This window comes from Daucus carota, chromosome 5 (assembly GCF_001625215.2).
Source record: "Daucus carota subsp. sativus chromosome 5, DH1 v3.0, whole genome shotgun sequence".
NCBI classification, from domain to species: domain Eukaryota; kingdom Viridiplantae; phylum Streptophyta; class Magnoliopsida; order Apiales; family Apiaceae; genus Daucus; species Daucus carota.
This window is the reverse complement of record NC_030385.2, coordinates 3,355,428-3,369,342: the sequence shown is the minus strand read 5'-3', so window position 1 is coordinate 3,369,342 and position 13,915 is coordinate 3,355,428. Positions and strand designations below refer to the sequence as shown.

Here is a 13,915-nt window from a genome sequence, read left to right as displayed (position 1 = left end):
TTGATGGTAGTGTTTAAAATATAGATGCCATGTTTGGAGATCTATTGTCTGAATTAGGCTCAAACAACGCTTGACGAAAAATCCGTTGTATAAAAATAGTGTATACAACGGTTTATGGGAAGGAAACCGTTGAATAATAAATTTTCATTTTTATGAGTTAAAAATTCGAATTTCCTTGATCAATTCTTGATCTCATGCAAGAAAAACCTATGACTATCAAGAAATTGATTATTTTGTTATAACTTTGGTTAGGACTTTTGAATCTTTGCACTCTCTCATGTACATTTATTTTCTTAAAATTCATTCAGTCAGACAACATTTTATTAGTTAGTAGAGGCTTATCTATAAGGCCATGATACGATGCTAACAAAAACACTTGCCTGTTAGCTTCCCAGTCACACAACACTATATGAAACTATTGTATGAATTTTTATGGACAACACAACAAAAAAAACACTTGTATCATATTAACAACGGTTTCTTGGAATATTGTATGAGGTTTCTTCACACAATAGCACCGAAAACAGTTGTCTATCATGCATTATTATACAATACCACAGTTAAGATACCGTTATCTGATTGAATTTTGTAAACAAGTTTTTTAACCGTTGTAGGTTGTAGGTGTTAGACAATATTTATTTGATGATGAAAATAAACCGTTGTCTCTTGTTTTCGGCCAACACTTTTTTCAGCGTCCGTTGTCTGATCAGTGTTGTCTGATGTTAGTTTTGTTGTCTGACGTTATCCATCGAAAAAGATGGCTCCAGGGTACTGCTTTAAGTACTACTACTACTTATACAATATTAAGGCCTTCCATCTATGAGGCTCTTCTTAGTGCTTTTAACAAGGCAGCAGTGATCAGAAAGATGAAAAGAGTAGAATCCGTGGCACCCTTTGGAGCATGTTATGAATCTAAATCAATAGCCAGAAGCCAGACAGGACCTGTAGTGCCATATATAGATATTGGTCTGACAGGCAACACACATTGGAGATTTTATGGTGCTAATTCAATGGTCTCGGTAAACAACGATGTCTAATGCTTGGCATTTGTGGGTGCACCATTTACAACTAGTTCAATTGTCATAGGAGCGTATCAAATGGAGCATTATCATATCGAGTTTGATCTCGTTTCCTCAAAGCTGAGGATTAGCACTTCACTTTCATTTCGAAATACAACCTGCAGCCAGTCTCGCGTCATCTAGATTTCAAGGAAATTGCCATTATAGCTAGTTCGAGTCCGGTGAGGACATTTGATGAATAGACTCTTTAATTTCTTTTCAAATTGGTTTTTCTTCAAAGTTATTGTCATTTGTACTTGACTTTGTTGAAGTGCTTATCATAAGGCATAACTATTTAATTATCAACCTTCCTGGGAGCCAATTTTTTTCAAGCAACAAGAACTGATCTGTTCCATTTGATTATATGTGATAGAATGCCTGGTATACTCATACTGAGTCTAAGGCGTACCGATTCGTTTAACAATCCACCACAATTCAATGCAAAGGAGATAGCAAATTTAGAACACATTAGTAAAATTTGCTTACAGAAGTATTTGAATCTACTTAACTACGCATGGACTGCAGCAAATATGATCATTTACGATGAAAAACTTCTGAAAAAAATGTCAGGCACAGCAAACTTATGACAGAAATCCAAATAGGAGTAAGTTTCTGGTGAACTTACAGTTGGAACCCAGGTCTTAACTTCTGACCATACTGAAATTTTGAAGAAAATGATCGGAAAGTTAAGTAGATTTAAATGCATTTATAAGCACAATATTACAATTATTGTTACTGCACTTGTCAATTTCTTTATATCAAGACATTATAATTGATTGTTGAACGGTACAGTACTCATTGTACCTATAAGTTTGGACTTTGGGGTGATAATTTCGGCGAAAACCAACAATGCAGTACAATATAAGACATTAATTCAGAATGACTCCATGAAGAACTGATTGAATATTCCGGATTATTATGCAGTTTAGTCAAAGGAGATTAGTCCTGATCATCGGATTTAAACTAAAAATCAAACAATTATACGTCTGTATTCATGCACTGACTTCATGTATGCTTTTGTTCGTTCTTGCTTAGGGTTTTCTGCGTGTAAACAGAAAGAAACATGCATGTTGCATCTTTAAGTCATTTGCTGGTTTTTGCTTAGTCCACAAAAAATTGCAAGCTGACTTGCTTTCAGTAGAAGTCAATAGTCATACTAGTGGTGTTGTAGATATATGTGGGTGTGGATCTCGACAAAGTCCATGGGTGCTGACTTTCTGTATTGACTTGGAAGGGGGCGGGCAGAGGCCCATCTAGATCCTCCATGTCCCTTGCTAAATCCGTCCCAGAGACAATGCCCTTTCACATAGCTTGAATAGTATTTAAGTAGCAAACACATGACTAAAACAATAATTAAAAAAATACCCAATGAAATGGATTCATTATTTTAGGGACAATTTTGACTCTCCGAAAAAACAAATATAGATACTCTGAAGGCCATTTATGGACTCTGTTCAAATGTGTTCATACCATATCTGGTCTTCCATATCCTTCTTTTCTGGTAGTCAGTTGCAATAAAAAAAATGGCACTCCACTCATGCAAGACTCCCTCAGTTGTCACCTTGTGTGTCCAGCACATGACTAGATTCTTGACAGATCTGGAGACTACTCTTCTATAAGTGTTACTCTTCAGTACTAGGAATACATATCATTACATCAATGTCTTCTTCAATCCACAGTGGTCTAATTATCTTGTTCTTCGTGTTTACCATTTTTTCGGTTTCAAATGCTGCTGTAGTCGAAAAAACACAGCCCACTGCCCTTATTTTTCCGGTAAGGAAATACACGGAAGCACTCCAGTCTGGAGTATATCCGTGTAATTCCTGTATCCAGTACTACACTACTTTAAACATTTCCAAGCAAGACAACAACATAAACCTGGCGATGGATCTTGGTGGCCAACACACCTGGTTCAGTTGTGATGACTTTGATATACCAACCTATAAGTCCATCAGTTGCAACACTGAAAAATGTAGAAAGTATAAAGGCTATGATTGCATGAACTGCGCTCTTCTAATCCCTGTCCCACCACGCTGCATTAACAATGGATGTGCTGTCACGTATGCCAATCAATTCGCTGCTCAAGATATTAATAACAGCTTAGCAGAGGATGCCTTGTTTGTCGAGTCTACAAATGGTGTATCAGTTGGATTAACCTACAAGTCCCCTGAACCGTTTCCATTTTCATGTTCCGATCTCTTGGATAATCTAGCCAGTGGAACCAAAGGTATGATAGGCCTCGTAAATACAACTACATCCTTGCCTGCACATATGTCAAGCCAGTTCAATTTACCTCATAAATTTGCTCTTTGTTTGCCCTCTAGTCCTATACACGGCCACATGTTTGTAGGCGGAGGGCCATACATATTTCCACCATACTATAAAAACATTGCTAAGAAATTGATCACCACAAAACTTGTCAGTTACCCTGTTGACACTGACAAAATTAACATTATAACTGACCCTTACGACGAATATTTTGTAGATATTAAATCTATTAATATCGATCAGAAACTTGTCCCTCTTAATGCTTCTTTACTATCCATCAACAAAGATGGCTTCGGGGGTACTACATTTAGTACCCTATCTCCTTTCACAAGTTTACAGACTTCCCTCTATACGGTTTTCGTTACTGCTTTTACTGAGGCTGCAGCTCACAGGAAGATGAAAGAGTAGATGGACCCTTGGACATGTGTTTCAATGCCACAGACATACCTAAAAGCAAGACAGGACCTGCAGTGCCACATATCGATATTGGTTTTGCAGGGGGCAAGAATGAGTGCAGACTTTACGGAGCCAACTCGATGCTATCAGTGAATGAAGAGGTATTATGCCTGGCATTTGTGGATGGAGGGAAATTTCCAAGAACTTCAGTTGTCATAGGAGCGCATCAACTAGAGAATTATCTTATCGAGTTCGATCTTGTTTCTTCCAAGGTAGGGACTAGCTCTTCACTTTTAACTCGAAATGCAACATGCAGCCAGTCTAGAGTCCTGTAAATTTACTAGAAGTAGGTTCTGGTTGGACTCAAATGAACATTGTTTCACTGGGATTAATATTGCTTTGTATGGAGGAGTTTTATAAGACTGTTTAATTAGACATTGCTGATCGATGGTTAGTATTAGTTTGGTACAGTTTAAAGATTAATGTTATTGTATCTTAGTTTGGTGGAATGGACTCAAAATTTGGGTTTGGGAATTAGACATTGTAAGAGCAAGTCCATTGCATATTTATATTTAGGGCCTGTTAGGTTTGGGGTTTACGGGCCCGGTAAATCGGAATGGGCTTCTCATTCCATAACAGAATATTTGGATTAGATTTTTTACAAACAGGAATAGTAACCCGCATACTTGCTGGTTAACACAAACCCTACCGGTACCTGGGTTACCGGAAATCCATACCCGACAAACCTCACACTTCAGCCGATCGTCTCTCCCACTCGATGTCTCCCATATCCTCCCTTTTACTTCATCCTCGTCAATCTCTCCCCCTCTCTCCCTGACTCTCTCGCCCTCCGTCTCTTTAGATATCGTGCGTGTCTCTCTCTATGAATCTATCCCCCCTCTCTCTGTCTCACTCTCTTCCAATCTCTCTCCCCATCTCTCTCAGCCATATAACTCTGTAATCACGACTCTTTTGAAGGTACACATAACTCTCACCATATGTATACGTATTATATATGCATATATTTGTGAATTTTACTCGGCAGTTATGCCAATTTATTATGAATTTACTCAGCAGTTTGGTAACAAGGTGTTTGATTAAATGCCCAATTGAATTCAAAGTTGTTATCTTTTATATTTAATTTGTATTATACTGTGCAGACCCTTGGACACTGCTACGGTTCGGCTTCAAATTCAAGAGAAAGATCTTACAGCAATATCTCAATTTGAATTCTTCACCTTCCCAACTTGAAACAATTAAAACAATTAAGGTTAGGCTTAAATTCATTTCATTGTATGTTTGCTGCAATATACTCTTTGTTAAGATTTGTATAGGAATGTATTATAGACAAGTGGGTAATATATGTTTTAGTCTCACATATCTTGCATATGTATTTTGTAGTAATGGCTCGTTTAAGAGTGACACAAAGAAGAAGAATATTGTTGAAGCTTCAAGTTAACATAATGATAATCAAGTTTTTCGTTATTTTTGTTCCTTGGTATTTGATGGGGATAACACTATTGAGTGAATCTTATTTTCGGAAGAGGATTAGGGATAGAATGATTCATAGACTAGCTAATCTAAATAGCTTGATAAAAGATAGTGATATTGGATGTATAAATGAACTTCGTAAGAATAGGTCCACATTTAATGTGCTTTGTGAGATGCTTAGAGATATCGAAGATTTAAGGGTAACTAAAAAGATGAGCTTAAACGAGACGGTTGCAATTTTTTTTTACATTTTAGCTCATCACCAAAAGAATAGAACAATTGGAAATTATTTTGTGAGGAGTGGGGAAACCATAAGTAGACAATTTAATCGTTGCCTTCTAGCTGTCTTGAAGTTACATGTCCATTTGCTCAAGAAACCTTCACCAATGACCGAAGGATGTGCTGATAGAAGGTGGAAAAATTTTAAGGTAATATAATATCACTTTGCTTCATTGATTATTTTTATTTATGATGTAAAATTATCTTGGAGCCTTAGATGGTACTTATGTGAATTTATATAATATTTTGATGTAGAATTGTCTTGGAGCCTTAAATGATACTTATGTGAGTGTTCAAGCGCCTTCTAAAGATAGGGAAAGGTATCGTACTAGAAAGGGTCATCTTGCAATGAATGTTTTGGGTGTCTGTTCACCGGATTTGCAGTTTATATATGTCTTACCTGGGTTGGAGGGTTCAGCACATTTACGCCTCAAATAATAAAAAAGGAAAATTAAAAAATAATGGGTAAAATTATGTTTTTTTACGCCTCAAATTATGTGTAAAAGTCAAAAACGACTTTATTTTAGAATGAAGAGAGTATTTTTAATTAAAAAAAATTTTCTTCATGGCGTTTGAATTATTAATATTTTATATCATTTACCCTTTAAAAAATAATTAATTAAGACAAATAAGCTGATTTTAAATATTATAATCAATTTTAATAATTTAAAATAATTTTCACCCATTCCCATTCCAGGGTAATCCAAACAGCTTCATTGGTGAATGGAATCCGATTCCAAGACAATCCAAACAACTCTGGTAACCTCATTCCCAAACCCGATTCCCCCCTTTCCCATTCCCATATTTCCAATTTCCGATTCCCATCCCTATGTGCCATCCAAACAGTCCCTTAGTCTTATAACTATAAAATAGGATTAAAATAAAAAAAAAACTCATCTACAATGCATTACTAAACATTGATGGATAAAAAATGATTATCTATAACGAACACTTAGGCTTATATATAAGATCAAAAATGATTATAGTCATATCCTTTGACACATTATCGAATAATTAATAATGAAATACAAGTAGATCCATTTTAAATTAAATTGAATGAATTGGGTAAAATGTTTTCTAAATATGAATTTATTTGATTGTAAAATAGAACTGGCAAGGGAGTACAAATATTATTTTAACATCAAAAATCATCTTTTGATGTCATAATATAGTAATGACTATAACCATTTTCCATCAACCATTGAACTTGCTCTAATACTACCATATTTTTATTGAGAGGTGTTCTACATGTATTCTTTTACTAGATTAAGTTCCAAATTGTCCTTTTAATTTTTTTTTATAAAAATTTAGACCAACAGAAGGATATCAAATGTTTCTGCCCTACTTTGATGCGACAACAGCTTTTTGTTGAAAACAGATAAATTTTAAAAATGAATTCTTTTTAAAAGGAGTTTCTAGTCAAGAAAATGATTTTAGAGAATATAATCATACTATTAAAATAAGCTTTTTTATATTTTTTTATTTCAATATTAAATATTATCAAAAAAAATCATTTTATCCATATTACAATATAAAATATACAAAAATTAAAATTATTACCAAATAGTCTAATTTTTGTAACAACTCTTTTTTTACCAACACTTTTTCTAACACGATATCAATTTTCATCGCCAATCCAAAATAAAGCCTAAGCTTATTTTCTGCATGATTTGACTATTATATAAAAACTAGTTTTTTTTTCCCGCGCTCCGCGCACGGGTGTTTTAATTGATATTGTAGTTAGTTTTTTGTGGCGTAGTAAAATAATTTTTTTGATTTAGAATAGAAAATCAAACTATCAAATAATCCCAAATGAAGAATAAATAAAATAAAATAAAATATCATCCAAAATAAACATAATCCGGATGATATCCTCATAGTCTATAAGATTTGAGCATAATCTCAAATATTATTACATTATTGTTTCATAAAAAACTGAATATTGTAGTACGCTTATTCAGCATTCTTGAAGATGTTATAATCAGAGATCTAGCAGCGATACATATCCATCACGATCAATCCTAGAATAAAATAAAAAAAAATTATAAATTATTCTCATATTTTTTTGATATGAAATATACAATTATACGATTTTGTGTGAATGAATGAGCAAATTAAATAAATAACTATGTCTCATGCTATATACGACACTCAAACTTGGATTAACATTAACTTTCGATGTCGGTGTGTTAATAAAGCTGATATCTGCTGTAGTTGTATAAATTGTCACCAAACAGGTTTGGGAATTAAATGTATTTAGATGTGTATATGATTGTGACAAATGAAAATTATGATCCAACCTTCACACATTTGAACCTTCATATATATATTTGTTACAACCAAGATCACCGGCCTTTCTAAATCGTCTTGATAAATATGAATCACAGATTCTGCGAGTTCTCCACTCAAGTCAACAATGAACGACTCACTACACACCCATACATGCATGTTATAAGTTATAATATAAAATATTTCTCAATTACTCCCTCCATCCCATTTTAAGTGTCCACCTTGCCAAAAAAAAAAATCTCAAAATATGTGTCATACTCTTTAACTCATGCAAGTTTTTACAAGTTCTAATATAGTATTAAATACAACGTGATTTTCGTTAAAACCGACCGATTTGTGCCCGTCGATTTTATCCCGACACGGCGATCGATTTTACGTGGTCGGTTTTGTCCTGCTTTTTTGTGGTGAATATTCGTATACCTTTTAACTTTTAATCTTGATATTTGATCGCATAAAAATGTTGGATGATCAAAACTTTATTTCTATGAGTAACCGAGACTTGTTTTCGTTTATACAAGTGGTTGTTTGTTTTTAAAATTTTAATTAATAACAATTTCTATTATTTTAATATTATTGTTTGGTATAGCAAATATAAAATTAATTTGAAATTGTCTAGTGATACTAGTTTTATATATTATAGGTAAGATTTAATTAAATGTAGTCTTTAGAAAAATAATTATGCCTATCAAATTGATCAATTTTAACTATTTAGTTCTAAACAATGTGAAGCCATTAATCTAAATACATCTCTGTGATTTTTGACTATTTTGAAAAATTATAACAAATCTATATATATATTTAATAAACATTTTTTAATTTAATCATTAAATTGGGGTCTCCCATGAGATTGTTAATATGTACTTAACAAGATTTGCTATAATTGGGAAGTCAAGTAGTCATTTGTTAGCAAAAGAAAACAAGTGCTCTAAGCCAGTACACTTGCTATTGTGGCGGGTAGCAGGCTCTATCCACATATTTGATTTCATATCGATTTTTCTTCTAAAGACCGAACAAAAGAAAGTGGCAGGACGAATATCATTAGTTTGATTTCAGCACCCTGCTCGAGTAAAGAGTTTTGACATTTTTTTCCGATATAGCTAAAGTAGGTTTAGATTAATTAGATTGGTTGTAGGGTAAAAATGAATTTTGTCTTGTTAAACTGATTTAGACTTTTGGTTATTAACATAATTTCCACTCTTCAATTACAAAAATAACAAATGATGTTGTGATAATTAAGGATATTTATATAATTCTTGTGTTGTTTCATACCTTAATCATCTTGTCCACATATTCTGGATATTTAAAAAAAGACATGCGAACCTATTATAATTAGCTAGCTGAAAAGTTAAAATTTATGTTGGAGGAGGCTGGCCTAAAGTTACCTGGTTCTATGATAGTTTCAAATTAACTTCTTTTCTTTTGCCAAGTAACTTTTTTTGTCTCTTACATCCTCATTAAATAAATAATTTAAGTAATAAACGAGATGGCAAATCTTGAGATTAACTAATTTTTTATTCCACCTTATCTCATATATATTAAAACAAATTATGTCATTTCTTAAATTCTTATAAAAATTAAAATACACTCCTCAACAATATAAAATGCTTAAATTTAGACGAGATTTGAGTTGGATTGAAATTTTTATAATCAATTCAAATAGAATAATAAACTCTTCTAAAACATTAAAGCCCAATATTGGCCCACCCACTAATATTAGGTATAGTGTAGGTCATTTCTGTTAGGTATTATATATAGATAGGGAAAGGGGTATACCTCAATTCCGCAGCTGGCCCAATATTGGCCCACCCACTAATATTAGGTATAGTGTAGGTCAGTTCTGTGAGGTAATATATATAGATAGGGGAAGGTGTGTACATCAATTCCGCCGCCCACCCACCTGTTCAGTCACTTTAGAAAATAACACATCTCAATATTTTGGCCTTTCAATATATAATTATATTGTTAGTGCTATTTCACTAGCCAACAATTATTCAAATCATATGTTGTGGTTATGTACTCTCTTTGGCATGATTAACAATATAAGGTACGTTGTACTCAAATATTGAAGTGATTTGTGAAATCATATATTTGATGTGACTAAATATAATTCTATTATAATGTTTTTTTATTTTTAGCTAGAACGATTATCATCGAATTTATTATTTTTGTGTCGTTTTTTTTAAAGGATTATAACTGGAGAAGTATGGAAAATAATGAAGAAAATGCTCCAAGAATATTTTAATCATCAAACAATTGCATATTCTTGGAGCATTTTGTTCATTATTTTCCATACTTCTCCAGCTATAATCCTTTCAAAAAAAACGACACAAGAATAATAAATTCAATAATAATTATTCTAACTAAAAATAAAAAAACATTATAATAGAATTATAGTTAATCACATCTAATATATGATTTCACAAATCACTTCAATATTTGAGTACAACTTACCTGATATTGTTAATCATGCCAAAGAGAGTACATAACCACAACATATGATTTGAATAATTGTTGGCTAGTGAAATAGCACTAACAATATAATTATATACAGAAAGGCCAAAATATTGAGATGTGTTATTTTGTCTGAACATGTGTGTTGCAGAGTGTCTGAACAGCGAGGGCGGCGGAATTGATATACACCCCTTCCCCTATCTATATATAATACCTCACAGAAATGACCTACATTATACCTAATATTAGTGGGTGAGTCAATATTGGGCATGCTGCGGAATTGAGCTACATCCCTTTCCCTATCTTTATATAATACTTAACAGAAATGACCTACACTATACCTAATATTAGTGGGTGGGCCAATATTGGGACTTAATGTTTTAGAAGAGTTTATTCATCTATTTGAATTGATTATAAAAATTTCAATCCAAACTCAAATCTCATCTAAATATAAGCATTTTATATTGGTGAGGAGTGTACTTTTATTTTTATAAAATTTTAAAAAATGACATAATTTGTTTTAATATATATGAGATAAGGTGGAATAAAAAAATTAGTTAATCTCAAGATTTGCCATCTCGTTTATCATTTAAATTATTTGTTTAATCAAGATGCGTAAGAGACAAAAAAGTTACTTGGCAAAAGGAAAAAAGTTAATTTGAAACTATCATAGAACCAGGTAACTTTAGGCCAGCCTCCTCCGACATAAATTTTAACTTTTTAGCTAATTATAATAGCTTCACATGTCTTTTTATAAATATCCAGAATATGTGGACAAGCTGATTAAGGTTCACTTTCACGTTATGAAACAATACAAGAATTATATAGATATCCTTAATTATCACAACATCATTTGTTATTTTTGTAATTGAAGAGTGGAAATTATGTTAATAACCAAAAGTCTAAATCTGTTTAACAAGACAAAATTCATTTTTAGGGTACAACCAATCTAATTAATTTAAACCTACTTTAGCTATATGGGAAAAAATGTCAAAACTCTTTACTCGAGCATGGTGCTGAAATCGAACTAATGATATTCGTCCTGCCACTTTCTTTTGTTCGGTCTTTAAAAGAAAAATCGATATGAAATCAAATATGTGGATAGAAGAGGGAGATAGAACACTTGCCTTACATAGACACAAATCTATGCATGTCACCCGAAAGAACTTTGATTAATTCGTGTTTAAACTGAGGATAGATGTTTCGAAGTGATCGTAGGACCTGAGTTGCTAGAAAATGCCTAGAATTTCAAGAAAGAATAGTAGAAGAAAGAAGGTCCGAGTTAATTGAAGATGAATACAAGAGTCCAAAAGAGAGTCAATGAATTAAGAGATTGGCTTCTCGTATTTGGTAACCCAAAGTTGAAGGAAGAGATATTGAAAAATCTCATTATTCGAGATGTTTATTCATCTAGAGTATAAAAATGTATAAGGACATAAATAAGTAGTATTGGTTGCCAAACATGAAATGAGGGACTACAGAATGGGTGAATAAGATGTTTAACATGTCAAAAAGTGAAAGCAGAATATTAAAGGCCTAATGGATTATTGCAACCATCAGAAGTTCCAGAATAGAAATGGAACATGCATGTCATGATGGATTTTGATGTTGGATTACCTAAAATCAAGTCGAATTATGTTGTCATATGGGTGAGAGTAGATAGACTTAATAGATCAGCTCATTTTTTGCCAACTAGTGAAAAATATTTTATGTAAAAATTGGAGAATCTATATATATATATATATATATATATATATATATATATATATATATTAGGGAGATGGTTATTGATTATGGAGTTACATATGGTCGTGTGCCCTTGGTCGTAAAGAGCACGGAGGATGTGTTAGAAGGGTTGGTGGAAGTGCCAAATTAAATATGTATTTGGTTCACGAACAAGCAAACATAGTAATATAATAGTGTCATCTAGCTAGGTAGATGAATTGGGTACACTTACGTACGAAATATCAAAAAAAATGTTAGAAAAGGATGAATGAAATAAGGACATCAAAATTAAGGTGCTTTTTATCAAACTACACCAATTTTGGTCATTTACGACCGATTTTTTCCGCCTTTTTCATCGTAATTAGTACCATTTATGACGGAAAGTTTCCGTCGTTTTTGCTAGCGTCTGAAGTTAAAAAAAATAATCAGCAATTTAAATTGTGTCGCAAGTTATCACTTCCGTCGTAAGGTCAGCCACGTGGACCCCACTGCTCAATTTTATCAGACCACAATATATGACGAACAAATCCGTCGTATTTACATCGTGGGCCCTACATATTTAGGTTTTGCTTGGAGGATTTAACTTGGGAGACTTTTTTCCTTCAATGGAATTTATTTACACACTCAATGGCATGAAATTAAAACTTCAAAATACTTTTAAGCGCTTTGACGAGTTCTTTGATGAGGTAATCAAGGAACATCTAAATCCAAATGAAGATAAAGGAGAGTTCAAAGACCTTACTGATATCTTAATTTCTGGAAATTCAGAAGAATCAGGACACGGAGTTGCCTCTCACGACGGATAATCTGAAAGCGATTATGTTGGTCAGTAGCATTTCCTTCTCCTCTGTCATTGTCTATCTTACATATTTACTATGCATTAGATTTTTCAATTTATACGGATATTCATTATGTTGTGATTGCAGGATATGTTTGCAGCAGTAACCGATACAACATTCATAGCCTTAGATTGGGGGATGACAGCGCTTATAGTTAACCCCCGAGTTATGCAGAAGGCACAAGCTGAAGTACGAAAAGTTGTTGGAAAAAGAAGAGTTGTCTTAGAGAGTGATCTACACCTGACTTGCATTACATGAAAGCTATTATTAAGGAGATATTCCGACTACATCCTGTGCCAGTACTTGTCCCAAGAGAATCAATGGAAGATGTGAAAATTGATGGATATGACATTCCTGCAAAAACCCGATTTTATGATAATGCCTGGGCTATAGGAAGGGACCTTATATCCTGGAAAGATCCGGAAAGCTTTGAGCCAGAGAGGTTTATAAGAAGCAATACTGACTTCAGGGGGCAAGATTTTGAGTTGCTGCCTTTCGGTGCTGGTAGAAGAGGTTGTCCGGCTATTGTTTTTGGAACAGCAGTTATTGAACTTGCTCTGGCTCAACTTCTTCACAGTTTTGATTGGGAGCTTCCCGCAGGGATCCAAGCTAACGATCTTGATATGACAAAACTTTTCGGCATCTCAATGCATAGAGTAGCTCATCTGGTCGTGGTTTCCAAAGCACACTTTGCATAGGTTCTAGCAGCATTGCTGGTCCTTTTACGTCTCAACTTGTTGTTCAACTTGGTTTTCTGAAGATAAGCTAGCAATACAGTAACTATGAAAGGTTGTTTGCCAGTTGCCATCATAGAATGGAAAAACCGAACCAATGCATGGAACTGAGAATAAAGTTGTAAATCCCAAGTTTTGATGATGACACACTTTAGCAAGCTACTATTATTTCAGCTTAACATAACTTATTTGACCTGTTACAGCATGCTATATTGAGTAGTTAATCTAATCCTGCAGGTTTTATAAGTAACAGAGATATAGCAAGCTATTTTCCTATTTTAGCTTGACATGATTAAGTTATACTATTATAGCCTGCTGCTTTGTATTTCTAACCTTGCGTTGCAAGAAATTTTCTATAACAAAATTATAGCGAGCTGTTTTATAA

At 33.3% G+C, this 13,915-nt stretch overlaps 2 protein-coding genes across 3 annotated transcripts; both read left to right on the top strand.

Moving 5' to 3' along the window:
* The first annotated feature begins 2,942 nt into the window (after nucleotides 1-2,942).
* On the top strand, nucleotides 2,943-3,734 carry LOC108221182 (probable aspartic proteinase GIP2). The gene has a single exon (XM_017395079.2). The coding sequence runs from the start codon at nucleotides 2,943-2,945 to the stop codon at nucleotides 3,732-3,734; it is 792 nt and encodes a 263-aa protein (XP_017250568.1).
* Nucleotides 3,735-4,253: 519 nt separating this feature from the next.
* Nucleotides 4,254-13,843, top strand: LOC108220962 (cytochrome P450 705A5-like). 2 transcript variants are annotated; one of them, XM_064094796.1, is made up of 5 exons: nucleotides 4,254-4,700; nucleotides 4,883-4,992; nucleotides 5,124-5,641; nucleotides 12,726-12,782; nucleotides 12,884-13,843. In XM_064094796.1, exons 3-5 carry the CDS (start codon nucleotides 5,126-5,128, stop codon nucleotides 13,052-13,054), a joined length of 744 nt encoding a protein of 247 aa, XP_063950866.1. In that variant the 5' UTR covers nucleotides 4,254-4,700; nucleotides 4,883-4,992; nucleotides 5,124-5,125; the 3' UTR covers nucleotides 13,055-13,843. The 2 variants fall into 2 exon arrangements, 1 of the variants encoding a protein (XP_063950866.1); XR_001806827.2 differs by lacking the exon at nucleotides 5,124-5,641.
* Nucleotides 13,844-13,915: the final 72 nt, after the last annotated feature.